Genomic DNA, 19514 nt, shown 5'->3' with positions numbered 1-19514 from the left:
CTAGTCCCAAACCTGATCCACCACTTATAACTGTAATTGAAACATAAGCACACTGGCTACCGCTCGAACTGTTGCCCTTCACTGAGCGGTCCTAGCCTTTGGCCTCTAATTGCCTGCCTTCTTGCATCCAGCCTCTGAGCAATATTTCCTTGGCTGGCTGCAAGTGTTGCCCTTCACCTTAATGTGCCACTCTCTGTCTAGGAAAGTGCTCCCAGCTGCCTACTCCATTGTAGCTGACCTGTATGCTGCTGCCTGGCCTCTGTCTGCCACAATTTTTTTCCCTTAAAGTAACAGAAGTGTTAAGACTCCCTGTTACAGATAGAGTGTACTCTTTTTTAAATGTGGTTTTAATGATGGATGCCAAGTGCTCTGTAATCTGGCCTTTGGTGACTTTCCCACACACTTGGACTTCTTATCAGCTACAAATCCATCGTATTAAATAGCAAGCAGGGATTTTTTTTTTTTCCTACAAGGGCATGGGTGCAGTGATCACTTTAGAAATAGACATTACATTTTGCCTAGGAAACTTTTGGCCTGGGATCCTACAAAGGAATTCCGTGTGAAATACTGGTGGAGTATGCAATATAACATATGCTATTTTTTTTCCAGGGCAACACGTTAGTTGCAACTAATTTAGGTTAATTGCCAAAGGCATTGGGGAGGGGGGTCCCAGGTTTTTATCAATCAAACAGCCTCAAATGAAGCATTTTACATATCCTTAAATTCCTGGCCGCAGATTACTCCAATTAATTGCAGTTTTGAGATACTGTGCATTATGATGTTCCTGTAGCTGCCAGGCATTCTGGTTTGGTTGAAGGTAGCTACCTGTAGATGGACAGTTCAGACCAGAGGTATGTGTTAGTATTTATTGGTGACTTAAACTCTCACACATTTATGACTAACACTTTGTGCCACCCCAGGTTACCCAGGACACACTGCTCTGTTTTGGTTGCTGATAACCTGGTCTCAAGTATTTGAGTCTTCATCAACTCTCCTGGGGAAATACATGCTAGCATCTTCCCAGCCACCGGCCACAACAAGTACATCAAACTTAAATGGCTCTTTACATGATCTTATCCCACAAAATAGAGTTAAATCTACAATCTTGGTCCTTACCATCAAGGTACTCAGTAGCCAGTATCTGGATAGCCAAGAGCTTAGACTTCCAAGAAAAGGAATGAAAGTTTTGTTTCTCTTACCTGATGGATTCTACAGTAGAGGTAAAGCTAACCTGTACAAGAGCCTGACACTTCTTAAAGTTTAGACCTAGACAATGGAATTAACTTGGACAAGTACTATGAATTAATAAAATAGACTATACCACTTTCTCAGTGCAAGGTACACTGCTTCAACCTGCTGCCTATGACACAAAGCATTATGCATGACAGGGATGGCCGCTCTGTAGCAGAGGCGAGAGGAAACAGGCAGCCAAGCAGCAAAAAGCAGTTGGGGAGGGAAGAGTATCATAGTAGCACGGGGTGGGGGGGCATAGGGCTTAATTTTGTGGCACTTCTGCCAAAAAGATTGGCTCTCCTGGTGCACAGGAAAATTTAAAGTATTAAAAAACACTTCCATGGCACTACACTGGACACAAAATTCTCCCCTAACCTCTGAGGAGAGAAGATGAGAAACTTAGCTAAATCAACTTTGCTCTGCTACAAGAAGGCATTCAAATAATACAGATCAGCGTGGTATTAAAACCTGAATAAAGTGTAATCCAAGGGACCTTATTCACTTACTCTAATGGTGGTAGAAATCAAAATCCTCCTCCTTTCCCGTGAAGCACTCATTTCAAGCGGCAAATAATTGTTTTTACTGTTTCACTGTTTTTCCCTTACAGATAGGAGCAACTTTCCCTGAGATACCAGGTAATCACGGGTTAGGGGTTAAGATCTGGCTGAACCAAATATTCTAATTTCTTTAACATCCTTTTTTGGGGGGGGGGGGGGGGGGCTTTTTTTCTTAAGATGTTGACTTTTACATGGTCCATGTGTGATTGACTTTCAGATGCAGAGGCAGAAACTTTGTTTTTACTTGAGCATACCATAAAGCAGCATTGAGAAGTCATAGGTGGTTCAGGTAGTAACAGGTCAGTAGGGTTTATCACTGGTATCGAGCCTGTAGGATTTATCACTGTTTCAGTGGCCAGGTTCCTAGGCTTCCTAAACCCCCATGAGCAGAAGGGAATAACAATGCTGATGGTGAGAACTGCAGGCACAAATACATGTCAAAAAAACCCTCTCCCCTTTGAGCTTTCTTATTTTTTAAAGAAATTCCAAAAGTCCATGAAGTAACAAACAGGAAAGTAGGGTTGGGAGGAATCTCACAGTCATCTACTTTAGATCCCTGCTCAATGTAGGATCATCCCTGACTAACCATCCCAGTCAAGTGTCTGTCTAACCTGCATTTGAAAATCTTCAGGAGAAGGAGATCCCACAATTTTTCTAGGTCTGTTTGACTACCACATAGAAAGTTCCTCCTAATCTCCAACCTAAATTTCCTGTGCTGCTGTTTGAGGCTATTGCTCCTAGTTCTGTCTCCTGCAGACATGGGGAAAAGCCCATCTCTATTCTTGCTGTATATCCTCTATCTCCAGTCTTCTCTTCTCTAGACTAAGTAACCCTAGTTCTTTCAGCCATACCAGGTAAGTCTTGCTCCCAAGCCCTTAATCATTTTTGTTGCTCTCTGCTGCACTCCTTTCAATCTGTCCACATCCATTTTGAAGTGTGGGGCCTAAACTGGACACAGTACTCCAGGTGATGCTTTACCAGTGCTAAATTGAATGGAAGAACCAGTTACTTTGATTTACAAGAGACACACTGGCACTGCACCTCCACCTCGCCCCACAGTGCCATGAGATCACCAGTCTCCTCCTTGGTTCAGTTGGGACCCCAGGTGGAAGGTATGGGCGTGGGCACAGGCATGGGCACAGGCCTGGGTGAGGAGGACCAGGCCATCATGGGTCCTGCATCAGCTCTCTGGGCCCCCGTGCAGCTGTCCCTGTCCTGCCAGGCCTGGGCAGCTGCCTGCAGCATCCAGTGCAGGGGCTTGGAATGGGACTGGCAGCTGCGCAACAGAGGCAATGACCCGCAGCACATGCAGGCATAAGGCAGGCTGCTAGGGGTGAGCTGTGGGTTACTGACCCTGCTGGCCAGAATCTGCTTGCAGCTGGGCCAGAAGGCTGACAGGCCTGGCTGGAGGCTGCAGCAGCCCGTGGTGTCTTGCTGGCCTGGATGGCACTGTCCAGGCAGCCATGTGGCACTGCAGCACCAGGTAGCAGTGCTGGAGTGCAAGCCAGCTGGCAGAGCTAGGTTGTGACCTTCCCAGAGGGACTCAGTGGCCTGGAGTGCCCTCAGGTTCCCTGTATGTGTGCCCCAGGGCTCAAAATGCTTGCAGGCTTTTAAAGCCTGAGGCAGGGACTGCTATAGCTCAGCCCTGGGGCAGGAGAGGCTCCCAACCCAGAGGCCAGCCCCCTAGTGGCAGGGCACATCCACAAGTTTATTACTGCGCAGTAATTCATCCCGCAGTACTAAGGATTTTTACTGTGCAGTAAGTATGCATATATGTAGACATACACACTTATTGTGCATAAACTAGGCTACTGCGCATTTCGGTGTCTTGTGTATACATGCCCAGTATGCTGTTGGCTCATATTCAGCTTATGATCCCAGATCCTTCACTGCAGTGCTGCTGCCTAGCCAATCATTCCCCAGTCTGTATTTGTGCATGCAGTCTTCTTTCATAAGTCCAGTACTTAGCACTTGTCCATGCTGAATTTCATCAGATCGATTCTAGACCATGTTTCCAGTTTCTCCAGGTCACTCTGGATCCTAGTCCCACTCTCCAGTGTCCGCAATTTGCCCCAACATGGTGTCGCCCACAAATTTGCTAAGAGTGCATTCCCATTGTCCAAATCATTAATGACTCATTAATTAGTTATACATAAAAATATTTATTCATACTAAAATTGAGTGTTTAATATTAGAGTACCAAATTCAGAATATATTAAATCATGAGATGCATCGGTTAAGGCACAAATTCCAGTCTGATGTCTTTAATAAATACACTATACAATACTAGTACTGAATGTACTCTATTTTAATCAGAGGTAATCAGTTATTCTACTCATTTTTAAAGGGATAATAAACATATATGTTTTGCTGTAACCATTAGAATTTACTGCATCTTCATTGGCTTGTTTGAATTAAGATTAAATGCAAAAACATTATTTAAAATGAGAAATATTAAAATTAAAAATTGGAGTATTAATTTGTCTTTTAGGTCCCTGCCAGAGGGCCTGAATATAAAAGGCACTATTGTTAATATACTTTCAGCTACTAATGTTGCATTTGTAGTATTTATTTTCTTGAGGTATGATACAGTTTTTGGTTCCTTATTATAGATTTTTAAAAGCATAAACTACTGGAAATAATTAACTAAAATACTTTAAGATAACATTTCCAATTTCTCCTGTAGTTTTTTTGTACATTGCACAATGGCCACAGCAAAACAATTCCACTTAAAATATATGTTACTAAACTACATTAGAAGCAGAAGCACAGGTGTTTTCCTGTGTGTAGATCCATCTGTACTTAAAACTACAATACAAACGAGGAGCAAGCTCTTCTAAGTTCATTGATAACAACACATTGTTGTCCAGTTTTTAGACACCCATTAAGCCATTTTGACGAAGTTGTATAAATCTGCAAGACTGATGACCAAAACAATTTACAATACTTGGTGCAGTAGTGTGTATACTCCCCTAAAAAATTAAAAGTACACTGTCATGGTTATAGAGGTAGTAAACTTCCAGTGAATGCTAACCAGTCTTTTATCATGCTTCTTTCTGCCTGGAAGCCTAGGGAAGTCGATGGCTTCAGGTCTTGTTTTAATAGTCAACAGATTTGGGCAAATCTGAGACAGAAGTAGAGAGTTCCAAAGACTAAGGTTTTTCATAAGAAAATCCTTCCAATGGGTCTCTCTCCTAAACTAAGGGGGAGTACCTTTGCTGACTGAAAATATAGCAGCATAGAGCAGTGAATAGATGTTTTCTCATCTGGAAAGGTTCCAAGCTTCCCAGAGCTTTTTAGATCTAACCCAACACCTTAAATTACCAAGAATCACACTGGTAGTTAATGCAGACTGGAGGACTTACAATGTACTCAGGAAAAGCTGTTTCACCAGCAAAGGAGCAGCAGTCTATGCCAGCTTCAGTTTCCAGGTGGATTTATTCTGTAGCCCTTGCTAGAGCTAACAGACGTAATTAATTACAAGGCGGCAAAAAGTACTTGTCATGGTGGCATGGTCTATGTCCAAAAGATGTTGGCTCATCTTTCTGTCAAATCTGGATGGAGAACCTCCAAATTTCAGTCTAGTGGCACCTGAGGATCCTAACCACTATTCTTCAAGTAACAGAAACATAATGTATACTTCCATCATTTTAAGAAACACAGACTTTTTACCAATCTTACATCCTCATGGTCTGTCCTCTCTAGATAGAACCTCTTCTAGCTTCTCCTTACCTGTTTCCCAGTCCACTGAACCTAAAGTGTTTTTGCTGCTGTAGGGTGTGCCTAAATAAACTACTAATCCATCATTTATGTGCATGTTGAGCATGAAACTGAAAGGAATGTAACTATGACAATATCCTAACTATGTGCACCCTGAAGCAGTTAACTGTAGTTAGAGTGTATCTGAGAAAAATGGTTTAAAATGTTAAAAATGTATCTGTCCTGATCTGAGCTGAGGAGAGCTGCTCAATCTTCCCTTATGGAAACTGCTTCATGGTAGAAGGGAGAAAGCAAGGGAAAGGATAATAAACACCACCTTATGTTAACTGTTTTTACAGTTAACATAAGATGGCAAAGTCATTTTTCTAGGATTCTCTGGGATTCAGCTAGCATGATATCTCGTCTCCAGGGAACCCAAATGCCCTTTCAGATATACTTGGTAACCCAAGTTTCAGTTTCCATTTTCTGTTAGAATCTGGAAATAATATATATGCCCAAATTAGTTTTTCTGCTAGTTGAAAGTGGCTACAGAGAAGAACTAGCTTCACACACTGAGGAGGGTAAAGAGACAATTTAAAGCTGTCCTGACTCTATATATCCAGTATATTGAACTGGAATTGGATTCAGAAATCCGAAATGTGAGAATTCCAAAATCAGATTCTCAAAATGATGCCAGTGTAAATTGAGAGTAATGGCACTTAGGTCAGAGGAAACAGTGGTGTAAAACAGTTTCATCAGAGGTATTTAGGCCAGATACAGACATTACAGTTTTACTGGTATAAGTGATTGGAAACTAGTTTATACCTGTAACAGAACAGAAGTTCGGTGCGCAAAGATTGGTTTAAAAATAGCAGAATCCAATTTAAGATTTGCCTCCCCCCCCCGCAAGGACAAATGTGTATTCTGTTTGCTACCTAACTAAACCACCATTTACAGAAAACAGCGTAAAGATTGATTCTGCCTCAGGCTTTTTGAATGTCTGTACCTAGCCCTAAAATCTATATGCCCTTTCTAGTGCAGCTTGCTACAACCAAAGCATGTTCCAACATTTTCAGTTTTGGGTTGGGAGGAGAAATGCCAATGGAAGCTCTCAAACAAAACCTCAAAGCTGAAGCACCACTTCTCCCTTCAACCTTCTTATGCGGTTCAGCTGTGGAGTTCAGATTGTATCCTTCTGTTCAAAGCTCAAATTAGAGCTACAGTGAGACAACAGTCAATTTCTAGACTGAAGAGACCACATGGAGAAAAAATAGAAGGAACTAAAAAACAACAGAAAGATATCAGGGTGGGAAGTAGTAAACAAGACAAATGTGAGGCATGTTAAAAACAACAACCTTAAATTGCCTAGAGCATACATATCTGTATGCTCATGATTGCATCTTGACTAAGCACTCTTGGAGTTGGGTGCACCACTGTTACCTGACCAGAAAGTTCCAACTAGCCAATCTGAATGTGGGATTGGACAATCATCAATTGGAGCCATGTTCTATTAAAAATAAAGGCCCTGTTGCTGTTCCCTTTGAAATGAAAATTTACAGTAGCTTCAGAGGGAGGAGGATTAGGCCCAAAATACTTCTAATTAGCAAAAATAATTTGACCCAGTTACAAATTGCAAAGTAACTGGTCTATAATATAGTAAATCAACAAGACAGTGCTCACACTTAATAGCAGTATTTTCGATGTAAGGAAGAATTAATTTTTTTCAAGTGATCTGTAGTATTCAGTCAAGACTTTCCAAGCTTTTGGAGCCATGAATCCATCAGGTGGATTTTCACCTTCCCGAGCAAGCTTTCTCATGCGTGTTCCAGAGATAAAATCAAATTCATTGTTCCTAGCACAAAACAGACATGCATGAAATCAGTATGAATTTTATCAGCCCACTGTGCATTAAAGTCAAATTGTTCCAAGTTTACTTTATCTTCTATGCCAAAATTTTTATTTGAAAATTGCTAGCACTATCTATACACTAACCCTGTAGGCATGAAAGGCACAAAACTTTATGTTTCTATTTATAAGCATCAGAAAGTAGCAATGGACCCCTTAAAAAGGATCTCAATTTCCAGTACTACTTTGTATCATCAAATATAAAATAGTTTCCTCAAAATTAGAGAGTGTACTTCTGTCATTTGTCCTCTAACAGATCATTTTTTTGCTAACTGTAACATTAGTTTCAGATGTAATAAATCCTTTGTCTGGGTCCCTCATGAGCAAATGAATGGGCTTGAGGAATGGGTCAACTGATCTCTAATTTCTATGGTTTCATCTGCCTTTTAGCAGAAATACAAAAAAGTCTTTTTCCTTTCTTTTGGCAAACTGGCAACCATAAGAAGTAATTAAATATATTAACTATGTATAGGCTAGTTTAAGTAATTATTATTGCTATGCAAGGTGTTACCTTTCTGGGTCATAGAAAACCATGGCCTTTTTTACTTTATTGTATGCTGCAACTCTGAAGGGAATGATCTCCACGGATGTCAGGCCTGGTGCCATGCTAAGGACCTTTCCTCCTTGTGTCGGCTCATACAGGTCTTTCTTGGTCTCTGGATGAGGCATGCCTGCAGGGTCGCGACCCACAATGTAGAAATTGGCTCCAGCAATCATTCGAGCCCTGCAGTGCCACTGAACCTGCAAAAGTTAAACAGAAATAGTGCTATTTAAATGCAAACTGATGTATATAGATTTTTTTTCTGGCTTTAATAAAAAACTAATTGAAAGTCAGGCACCCTCTGTAGCTGGGCAGACAAGAATGACATGAATGAAATGGAAGACACTCATGAGAAGGCTATTCGTTGTTTCTGATTACTGATTTATTACCATCAACTACCAGTCTTTCCGCATCCTCTGCTTAAATTAAATGAAACTTGTGGAAACTGACAGTTCTGCAAAGGATACATCTAATGGAAACTGTGAGGAAACTGATTTTGTTCTATTTTTAGGGCTGTAAAAATAACAATGCGATAGCTTGTTTTCTGTTTGTCATAACTATGTAACTGAAAAATATCTGAAAATCAAGAGACCCATACTGCAGAAGGCTGAAGAGTGAGTATTTCACCAATGCCTCTACTTTCTAGTAGTTGAATACATGACATAATAATGTAAGCATGGTTGGCTGGATTGTCTGGGGGCTTTAGTGAATCAGGGAAGCCCAAGGTATTCTCTATCAACTTAATATAATTTCTCTTTTCTTGGACTTCCCAAAGTGCCATACTTTTGATTCTGTATAAACCAAAGGGGTTGCCCCTATTTCTGCAGTAGACCAGCAGCCTACTGGAGCCGTCTTTGCACATCATGTCCTGATGTGCTGTGCTTCTGTGTTGTACTCACTTGAAACTGCCTCTGCCCAGCTAGACCTCTTCCATTTTGTATTTGTCACAAAATTGCTCACAGTACAAATGTTGAAACTGCTCATTAAAAAGTACAACTCCACCTGAGCTCATCTAGTTATGTTATAGTTATGTTATATTCCTCTGTTATAAGGTCTATATAGGGTTGTATTTAGTTTAGAGTTATTGAATATTCATAATAAGGGAAGTGCAAACTTTTTTTAAAGGCTCACAAGAAGGGAAGATACTAAATGTCCATATTGCAACCAGGTGACTCCCAGGTGGGCACTGAATGAGCAGATGAAGCCATGAGGAAACTCAGGAATATTCTGAGCGGAGAATTATTGGGAAAAACTGAACAATTAAAGGCCCATCTTCAGGAGCTTCCACAGGGGTAGAAATTAATCAAGAATCAAAATCTGAGTCTCCAATGAGGCTTCTCCCTCATGTGGACAGGTCACTGAACACTTACTATCAATAGGGGCCTGCTAGCAGACAGTTTTAATTGCAGCAGCTCTGAATGAAGCATCAGGTACAAAAGAAGTGGCAAGGGAAGGTAAGAGGAAGACAGCCTCTGGCGCTTCCCTCTGCTGGTGGTGCCTGAAAGTGTCACAGTGACTAGGAAGCAATAAAAGACAGAAGCCAAGCAGCCTGAGACAAAAGCCAAGGTGGCACTGCAGGCTGAGGAATTTATACTAAGTGAGCGGAGAAAGCTTGAGAGAGAGTTCAAGAAGTTCAGATGGCCCAGGATTGGAGGAAAGAAAACGCCAAGTAAACTTAGAAAGTTATCAGACCCAGAATGACAAACCTTGGTAAGCTTTGTGAGGTTTTGACTTTTTACATTTGAACCTGACTAATGTGAGGACACAACATACTTCTATTCCCTTTTGAAGGGAATATGGAACAGGCTATAGAGCCCTCATTCTTTGATGCAGCTTTCTTTGGAATATAGCACCAGCTCTCAAGAATTGTGGGAAGGCCTTATTGGTTAGGATATTTGCTTAACATTGGTTTGGTAAATAGTTGTGTAACACCTACACACATGGGCTGAGTATGGCAAAATATATGCTTTTGGTTGTTGTGTATTCTGGTTTTTCTGTGTGTGTTTTTTATGTGGGCAAGATGGCCCCTGTTGTTCTGGACATGGAAAACTGAGACCTGTATCTGTGCAAAATATGTAAAATCCTCTGGCCTACTGAGCAGGGGAAAAGAAAGATCCTCCAGGCAGACTGAGTGACAGAGAGGCTGGAGCACTGCACTGCCTAGCTGGACAAGGCATGGGTTATGCTATGCCAGGTATATAAGAACAATTCAACAAAGGTTTTCTCTCTCCTGGGGCTCCTAAGAGCTGCACAGCTGAACTGGAAACCAGAAAAACTGCTCCCATAGTGGTGGGGTCTCCCCTCAATCTTCACTGGAGAGGCAAGCGAAAGATATGTGAAGGAAAAGCCTCAGATACAGGGAGAGAAAGTCCACCACAGAGTTTGAGACTCCTATTTTCTTCCTCCTTTCCATTTTTTTTTTCTTGAGTGGGATAATACCAGAGGGGTGTTAATCTTTGGAGCAGACTGACCAGGAATGGGGTCCTGGCAGTTACTGGCCACATGGGCCTGGCCCCCTCTGTTTTAATATTGTAGTCTCAGCTTAGTGGTGTAGCTGAAACTGGATGTCCAGGCTGCAGCCATAGGCCTGGGACCTTTTTGCTGTTTCACAGCTACTGTGTTTCAGCCTGGCTGTGCAGCTGGACCCCAGCCATATATATCTGGCTACCAGATTTGGGCCAGGGTGGAGCCTAGCAGTTTGAGCCAGAGCGAGACCTGGCACTTCTTGTTGATCCAGGCCTCAGTGCAGTATAGGCCTGGCTGGCTTTTGCTGCCCAGTCTAGGCCCAGTGAGATAGGTGTGGACCTTCTGTTTTCCCTTTTGTAATTTATGTCCCAACCAAGCTGTGTGGTTGGGCACTAGTTGGTAGTTCAGGCCCAAGCCAAGATAGGCCTGACCTTTCCTCTGAGAACTTTTTGCAGTTTTTTTGCCCAGAAGAGCTGGGATTAGGATTAGGAATTTTGGGGTGCAGTATTCTGACAAAAGCTGCAGTTAACCCCTCCAAGCCACCATGCAGAAGTGGAGGTCGGCGCTCTACCATGTCTCCAGGAGCAATGGAGCCCCTTGCAGTGCAGAAGAACCCACAATCTTGAGTAGCTTCCCACAGCGCAGTGAACCCAAGGAGCAGCTCATAGGACTCTCCGGTATAGGCCCCCCTCTCCAGCCCATTGCTGAAGGGCAGGTATAGAAGTGAAGACCTGCAGAAATACCCTTTGGGGAGCCCCAAGTCTCAGGCTGCCTGAGCATGGGTGAAGCCTCCCCAAGAGGGTGTCATCTATGGATTTCGCCTTGCAGTTAATAGTGTTTTAAAATTATATTTAGTGTTTTCTTTTGGGCTTTTTTTGCCTTTATTTTCTGTAATTTTTTTGTGTGTGTTTACACTGCTTGCGAGGAGAGGGTTTTGTTTACACATGACACCCCAGCAAATTTAGTGTTCCCAGATTTCTAGGTGGAGCATCAAGCCACTGGTATAATTTATGGGATACCCTGAAATATAAACCTGGCCCTCCTTGCTGCCTACTGATGCCCAGCAGAAGGGTTACAGTTGTATTTTTAATTCCACAGAATGCAGCTAGAGTTTATACTATGAAAGTGGGAAAATGTAAGTAACTGAATAAAAAACAGTGGCTTTCTGAAATATATCTTGAGAAAATGGCTCCTTTGGGCTCTGTTTCATGGTCACCTATATTTTTTTCAGTTACCTGTACCTGTTATATTCAGGACCAAGACTACCAAAGTGCAAAATCACTATAGGAATAAAGGGCTGCTTTGCACATTCTCAACTAAACTGCTAGCTAAATTCTGATTCTCTCACATTGTTATCATTAGTGTCAGGTTTTATGCTTGACATTTGGGTATCAAATTTTGTTTTTAATCTATCAACAAGAAAATCTTGTAGTGCAAGCAGAACTGATAGAGAAGCTACTGATGGAGCATGGATAGGAGTCTCACAATGGTGGGACAGTGTCTACAGTGTCACTTCTATAATTAGAACTACACTTTATGGATTTGGGATTGCTTGTTACTCAGGAAATGCATTACCTCTGTTGGACCAGCATATAGCATGGGTGCAGGGAAGATTGCAACCACAGTTCCCTTTGGATCTAGGACATTTTCCTCAAGCACTGCTGCATGCTGCTTCATTCGCCACTCAAGTGGCACATCATCATCTTTGGTCCACCCTCCAAGAGGATGCAGGAGAAGCACAGGATGTCTGTAGCCTCTTTCCAGCAGATGGCGTTTGGTATCCTGCATGAGCAGAGCATGTCCATTATGAACAGGGTTGCGCAGCTGAAATGCAAATATTGCATCTAAAAAAGAAAGATTCAGAAGTGTCATTAGTCTGTTGAGGTGCAACTTCAAAGAAAACAAGCAATAATTAGATGTGGACATTGCATCGTTATGAGGATGAAAAAGTCTGTCATAAGACATCTTATAAATTGTTTGCCAGAACCTATTCCACCTATTAGGTGCCTAAATGCAATCTTATTCCATTCTGTTCAAATCCATGAAACAGCTGCCAATGAAAAAGTTGGGTCGGTTCTCCTTCTCTTCGCTACTTTTTGTGACCTGGTCATAAGGCTAAAGTAATGGTGTGTTACAAAAGTAGGTGTGTTAATGGCTACTCAGGGGCTTGATCAGGATGGAACAGGATCATGTTTGATGTCTAATATATCTAGGATGTGATCTTCTCTCTTCACATGGAATAGACCTTAAATTATTTATATCAGTTTATAACATAATACACTCAAATATTTTCCCTTTCTCTAGTAACTGCTCTTTGAAATCTGCTTTATTTGCATACATTTCCTCTGAATATGATCTTGGTTCTATTTTCCCCTTGTGGCCAAAATTATTTTTCAGGTGTCAACTGTACATATTTCCAATCTATGCCAAATATCACAACTGCAGTTCTAAAGTTTCTAAGTTCAACAAGATGTATAGGAAGTCTAGAAAATCTAACTAAATGAACACTCTTTAAATAAAAAAAAAACAAGCTGAGAGAGCATTGGAGATGGTGGGGAAGGTATGGAACTTCTCCCTGGTGTGGACATGTTTTGTTGAATCTTTCCAGGCACCGGCAAAACAAGATCTCATTATAAGAGCACTGTATCTGCCCAGAAGGTTCTCTTTACTGAGTGCCAAATGTTCTGATTTCTCAGTCTTTTTGTATGGAAATTTTAAAGAAGACACAAGGACAAGGTCTACATTTCTATTTTCAATCTCACATCTTATAGGTACAGGTGGGCACTTTTCCTGTTGTCCAATTCCAACTGTATGTGACCTAGACAGTTCATGATTAATTCAGATAGGACAGAGATCATATATGTAGGTTGCAGGAAGCAGTTGGAGAAGGGAGACCATATTGATTACTTTTCTGCTCTTTGTTTCTCAGATTTGTAAAGTGGGCTTGTTTTGACTAACAGCTACTGATAAAGTAACGTCTAGATAATGCTACTGGGAAGAGAAATGCACTATATCACAATTTGTATTCTGAAAGCTATGTCAAAGTGAGGATATTACAGTAGGGAGATAAAGCATAATTAGGTTTTAACCCAGCTGAGATCATGCAGGGTGCTTAACATTACAAATGTACATGCTCACCAGCATTCATTTCTTTAAACTTCTGTTTCAGCTCCAAAGGTGTCAGACGGTATTGATCCAGTCCATCATTCCACTTTATTCTCTCTAGCACAAGAAGATCTCCTCCAACCAACCAATCCCCACTTTCCATTACCATCTGTAAGTTACACACACATACACACATTAGTCATGTGACAGCCATTAAGTGCTAAAATATCTTCACTCATTTTATCTTTAATTCCCCTACAATTCCACAATCCAACTAAAAATGACTTAAAGAGAGGGTACACACACACACACACATTCAAAGAAGCACTTCCAAGATGACCCTCAAAAGGTGAGGTGCATCTTTGAAGCACTTTCTTTTGAATAATTCATAGAGTGGACTCTTCTGTGCCCTCCGCTGTCCTCAGGAGCCTGCAGAGACTGTATGTGGAGAGGAATGCTGGGTATTCTGCTCTCTAGTGGAGGGGAGGAGAGACAGTGCTGAAGTGTGCCAAATTTTGAGCATTCTAGGATTTGCAGTGTCTGATCATGGCCTGGCTGGTTTCTTCTAATGCAGGCTTGTCCAACATGTGGCCTGTGGGTTGCCATGTGGCCCTCCAAGCTGTTTTCTGAGGCCTGAGGTGCTGCGATGGGAAACGAAAGTAAACACTGTACTTTCATTTCGGGTGAGGTGATGTGATACTGCTTCCTGTGAGGTCTTTGAATATGGCTAACTGGCCCACTGTGTGATAAAAAGTTCATGATGCAGCCCCACATTAAAAAAGGTTGGGACCCCCCTGTCTATTGGAAGTGATTCTCTCTTCAAATACCAACTGACCCTTCAAAAAGATTGTTTAGGCAAGACTTTTGCATATATATGCACTTCCCTTTTTATTAGCAATGGTTCTACTGATACTGCTTTTGGAATAGTTAGGATGAAAAATCTATTTTGTATAAATAAAAGAGATAAGTGCCACTCCTGACCACATGTACAATATGGCTGCGTGCATGCATGTGGCATTTATCAGTGACATTATTGGGCTATACCAGCCAAAAAAAGCAGATTGCCGATAATGTAAATTTTCCTTTTATTGGTGCCAATCCAATATGGACCGATATATTAATGCACCTCTACCGTCCCCCACTTTGGCCCTTCCCCTGCACCAAAATCCACATCATTCATGGCAATAGTTGAGAAGGGATATAATTAGGATGACCCCAAATGGTATGACTAGTATGTGGAACCTTAAGGAGAAGTACAAACTCAGCTCAGAAAACATAATATAAAATAAATATAGTTTAAATAAATATATATGTGTGTGTGTGTGTGTGTGTGTGTGTGTGTATAATGTTTAAATGTTGTTTAAATTATAAATATATATTTGTGTATAAGTATGTAAAGAACATCTATATAAAACTCTCCAGCTCTGTTCTGTGGTATCTTATTTTTCTTCTCATTCATTTGATTTTGAGTTCTTTATCTCACTGATGAAATAAACTGCTCCCTCAGTAAGTAATAAACATGCTGTTAATTGATTGCTTAGAATCTGAGAAACCAATGTATTAATTCTAATGAGATCATTTTTGGGTAGTGGTTCTCTGTATTTTGCTGTGAGAGTGTACAGAAAATACCATGTACTTTCCTAATATGAAACGAGCCATTCCCCCCCTCCCCACTCCAAAGAGGATACCTTAGTTTTTAATCCTTTGAGATGTATTATTGGAAACATGGAATTCACAAACCCCCTTACTTTGACATGCGGATGTTTTGCGCAGGTCGTTCCCCAGACACGTGCACAGCGCTCCTCTTTCCTATGTTCGTAGAACTCTGGGTTTTTGAGGATTGCCACCTTCCGCCCATTGTACTCAAGTGTGAATTCAGTGCATCCTTCCAGCCGTTTCTTATTTTCCGTTGAAATGGGCAGCACAATGGGAATGCTCAGATTAATTACACCATCTGTAAAGAAAGTACCATCTATTTTAATGTATTTTAAGATGAAAGTTTGTAAGGGGGGGGGGAGAAAAAGGAACAAGAAAATGTTCTGAAACAGGATATCCTATTTTTGCATTATTAGGATACTTGGAAGAATAGGGAAAGATGGCTGGCTGCATGGAGAACAGTGTATAACTAACAATATTAAACATTTTAGAAGCAGCTGCCACTAAACAAAGGGTATGTTTAATCAGGGGTTCTTGCATGCATGTAGCTACTCCAGTGAAGGCATCAAATATAGATGCACTGCACCAATGTAAGACAGGGCCTTGAACTGGTACACCCTGGGTTATATACCAACTCTGGGAACTCAATAAAAACAAAACAGTGATTTTACATGGCAGCAACTTTAAATTCTTCCTCTGAAAACAGTGCAAATGCCCTCAGTATCATTAGTATGAGGGAATGCAAAAGGTATTCATGACAGGCAAATATTTAGTTATTTATTTATAAACTATATTTATTCTTTACCCATTTTATTCCCAGATAATTAATTAATAATAAATAATGAATAATAAAGATTCTTTTACCAGTTTCAGATATACTTCATTATTAAAATGTCTTCAGTATAGTCTCTGGACTCTTTAGTTTCTATTATTTAACCTCCAAAAATATTTTACGTATTTCCCAGAGCTAGTTTTAATTCTTTTTAAATAGTCCCTAATAAGAAGCCTTATTCAGAGTTGTTTGAAATTCTGGTAAATTAGATGGACCAAGCCAGGCCACCTTTAGCTAGTATTTAATTACTATATTGACAGATTACAAATACGCGTGTTGCTCCTACAAAAATGAAAACATCCAAAAACAAACTTCACACACAATAACAAAACCAAAACTAAACCCCCCCCCCTTCTGGTTTGGCATTAAAGTGCAAAAGATGGAGCAGGCCCACCTCTGCTCTTACTGTCTTCAACAGGAACAGGAATCAGCCTGGAGAATCTAATTCAGCTCTTGCTGAATCAATGGAAGTAGTTTCAATGATTTCAACAGGAGTTGGATTGGGTGTATCCCTGACCATACTTCTGTTACCTAAGTGCTTTCTGCATACTCTCAGACTCCATGCAAATAGATCACAATGGGCATCTATACATGTGCTCTGGGGTGGGGCGGGGGGGGAAGGGGCACGGGACACTTTAATTAGAGCAGCTCTGAGAGCTGCTCTAATTAAAGTGCCCACAGCGTCATGTGTATTCAGCATCCCGCGCTTCAAAATGGCAGTGGGGTGATTTAACTAAAGCTTGTTTGATCAGCTTTAGTTAAAGCGCCCCCGCTGCCATTTTGTAATGTAGGGATGCTGAATTCATGTGATGTGGAGGCTGCTGAAGCCTGCTAATTAGCACACTCCAGCAGACTCAATTACTTAGCAAGCATTGGAGTAGAGCTCCATCGTGTATAGGAGCCCAATGATTTAATACACTTCAGCTTTTTCAGGTTGCTTAGATGTCCTAACAAACTTCTATCTAATATCAATTTCCACCCACAAAATGTCCTGTTGTAGAAATTTACTAATGACATCCCATTTCCAATAATTTCTACCTTAACAAGCAATATAAAAATCTCACTGAATTTTACTGCATCACCATCATTTGAATTGCCCCTTTTACTTCTCAAGGGTTAAAAAAGTAGTCACACATAATTTTTTTCCTTCTTGATATCTTTACACACTTATTCCATACCTTACCTTAAAAGTCTGCAGTCCAGTCCATTTTTTAGGTTAGTATACAAGCAAGATTTTGATCTTTAATGTTTTCTTCAGAGGTTTAATTATGTCATTCACAGTATTAATTAAAGATGTTTAATGTTCCCTTTTTTTAACCTGAGGTTAGGATTTTTCTATTTTTGCTAGGATATATGACTATCCACTACCAATAAATAATAATATATCCCTCCTAATGGCTTACAGTCATAAAGAAACATTGAACAAATCAGCAAGTGTGATACTGAATGTGATAAGCTGGCTATGAGACACTAATGATTTTGTTCTGATTTTTACTCATGGTATTTAAAATCCTCCAAAACGTTATATCTCTTATACACTAAATGTCTATCATTCATCAAAATGAATAACAAATTTAAATTCATGCATGATCAGATGTTTAAAAATGCGGTCATGTGTGATCCAATCAGGTAAGTTTTCCTTCCTTTAAATCTTCCTGTCTGATGGATTTTATCATAATTTTGAAAATACATTTTAAAAAATGCAATCCACATCAAGTCTACTCATTAAATAGAAACAGTCAATGTGCAATAGTTAGTTTGAAGAGCCAATATGGGAAAAAATTAACATATTAAACAAATACTTTGGGGCTTATGAATTTCTATTTTTACTTTCAACTGTCAAATACAATAAAGAAAATAGCAATAAGTTATGATATTACCATGTACAACTTATGTAAGTTATACAATTAGCATTCTCACAAACCCAGTCAATGTTGGGGCATGGGGTTACTGTATAACTGGTTGGATCAATGAACTGATGCTTATACCAGTCTTCTAATTTGGATTTCATTTTGACAGAGTATTTTAACCATTTTATGATAAAATCTCTAACTATACTAATTTCCATGCCATCTGGAAAATAATTAAATACATACCAACTACAGACATACTGCATGTACCTTTTCCTGGAGGAATACAAATACAATTAACATGCATGTTTAACTCTCCCCTACCCCTGCAAAACAACAAACCAACACAAAAACCAAAAAAACCCAGCAACTGTATTGTTACAGTGTTAGGAATCAAATAATTAATTTTAAATCCCACACAGGTATGGCATAATTTTACTGTAGAAGTTTTCTTTTTTAACCTCTTTTTCTTTCAATGCAAATATTAAATGTACAACTGATGGTTAATCTTTTCATTTGCTCTTTTAGGAACATGTACTGCATTTAACTCAAACAAATCGAATATTCAAGAATCCATAGCAGGCAAAGTGTTGAAAGCACTATGTGCCTATTGCATATTGTGGTCTCGCACCTTCCCTGGTTCTCCACAGCCCCGACTCAAGGAGCTAGCATCCAGTTCTGCTCCTGAGAGACGGACTTTACCTCTTGTCAGACAATCTAGTGCAACCCACAGTTTCAAGCAGCAGAGTAGGTAGTATTTTCAGTGAAGGCATTTGTTGGGCAAAGACCACCCAGCAAAAGGTTCTCTGCTCTACCCTCCCTCTGAAGAGGTTAAGCAGTACCTCCATTCTCAATCCAGCTCACATAGCCCTGAGCACCCACAAAAATGCTCTGCTGTTCCCTTTCCAGTCCCTCCATCTCCCCAAAGTTCCTCTACTTCTCTCAGTCTCCAGACCCTTCTGGCCAAGAGCTGACAGGTTGCTTCCTCCAACCTGTTCTCCCATTATCATGTTTTTATCACACTCAGGGTGTGTGTGTGGGTGGGGGTCATGGGGAAGGGAGGGAGGTAGGGAGGCATCTCACTTTCATTGATATGTCAACAAAGCTATTCAAGACTGTTGATGCTTAAAGTCCATTTGGTCTTGTCCTGTACCTAGCTAGACCTGGCACTCAATTCTTCATTCTCTGTGCACAAGCAAGTGAGGTAAACTGAGTCACACAAGCCTCTGGCCGCACAGAACAGAAAGGCAGCCGGATGCTTCTGTCAGAGGAGGTGTCTCTTCCAAGAGCTAAGTTAAGATTTAAGTGGCCCTACAGCTGCTGCTGCCAAATTAAGGGCTTTGGATCCCCATTTGCCATGTAAAACTGGAGTGGTCGTACAGCCAGAGAAGGATTAACCTGGCTCTTGGCAATGACACCTCATTTCTGAGCAGCGTCCTGCCAGGTGCTCTGTTCCATATGGCTAGAGACTTGAGCCTCCCTGCCTCCATTCTGGCACCCCAGGTTGCAAACACTATCAGGTACACTTCTGGGGAACATAAATCAGAGTGGCAGTAGAGAAGAATGGGAGCTTAACCTGTGGCAGCCCTGCCAAAAAGGTAGGCCACGCCTCTCTGGCCCTGCACCGGCCCCCTGCAGCAGTCAGGTGGAGCTCTAGGCTCCCCCTGGGT

General features: G+C 40.9%; 1 protein-coding gene across 4 annotated transcripts in view; it reads right to left on the bottom strand.

Annotated features, from left to right (window-relative positions):
* Nucleotides 1–3932: 3932 nt before the first annotated feature.
* Nucleotides 3933–19514, bottom strand: part of LOC102558514 (bifunctional 3'-phosphoadenosine 5'-phosphosulfate synthase 2) — a 135290-nt gene continuing 119708 nt past the window's right edge. For 3 of the 4 annotated variants that reach the window (XM_059729939.1, XM_019484284.2, XM_019484287.2), the window contains 6 exons: nucleotides 18091–18120; nucleotides 15255–15460; nucleotides 13540–13675; nucleotides 11977–12245; nucleotides 7906–8135; nucleotides 3933–7341 (listed from right to left, as the gene is read on the bottom strand). In XM_059729939.1, the coding sequence (XP_059585922.1) occupies nucleotides 7203–7341; nucleotides 7906–8135; nucleotides 11977–12245; nucleotides 13540–13675; nucleotides 15255–15460; nucleotides 18091–18120 (1010 nt within the window). In that variant the 3' untranslated portion in view covers nucleotides 3933–7202. The remainder of the gene's footprint in view (nucleotides 7342–7905; nucleotides 8136–11976; nucleotides 12246–13539; nucleotides 13676–15254; nucleotides 15461–18090; nucleotides 18121–19514) is intronic. The other variant, XM_019484286.2, reaches the window with a different exon arrangement.

The sequence above is a fragment of the Alligator mississippiensis genome, chromosome 6, assembly GCF_030867095.1.
Source record: "Alligator mississippiensis isolate rAllMis1 chromosome 6, rAllMis1, whole genome shotgun sequence".
NCBI classification, from domain to species: domain Eukaryota; kingdom Metazoa; phylum Chordata; order Crocodylia; family Alligatoridae; genus Alligator; species Alligator mississippiensis.
Note: the sequence above shows the minus strand (reverse complement) of the source record. Positions and strands in the feature narration are given on the sequence as shown.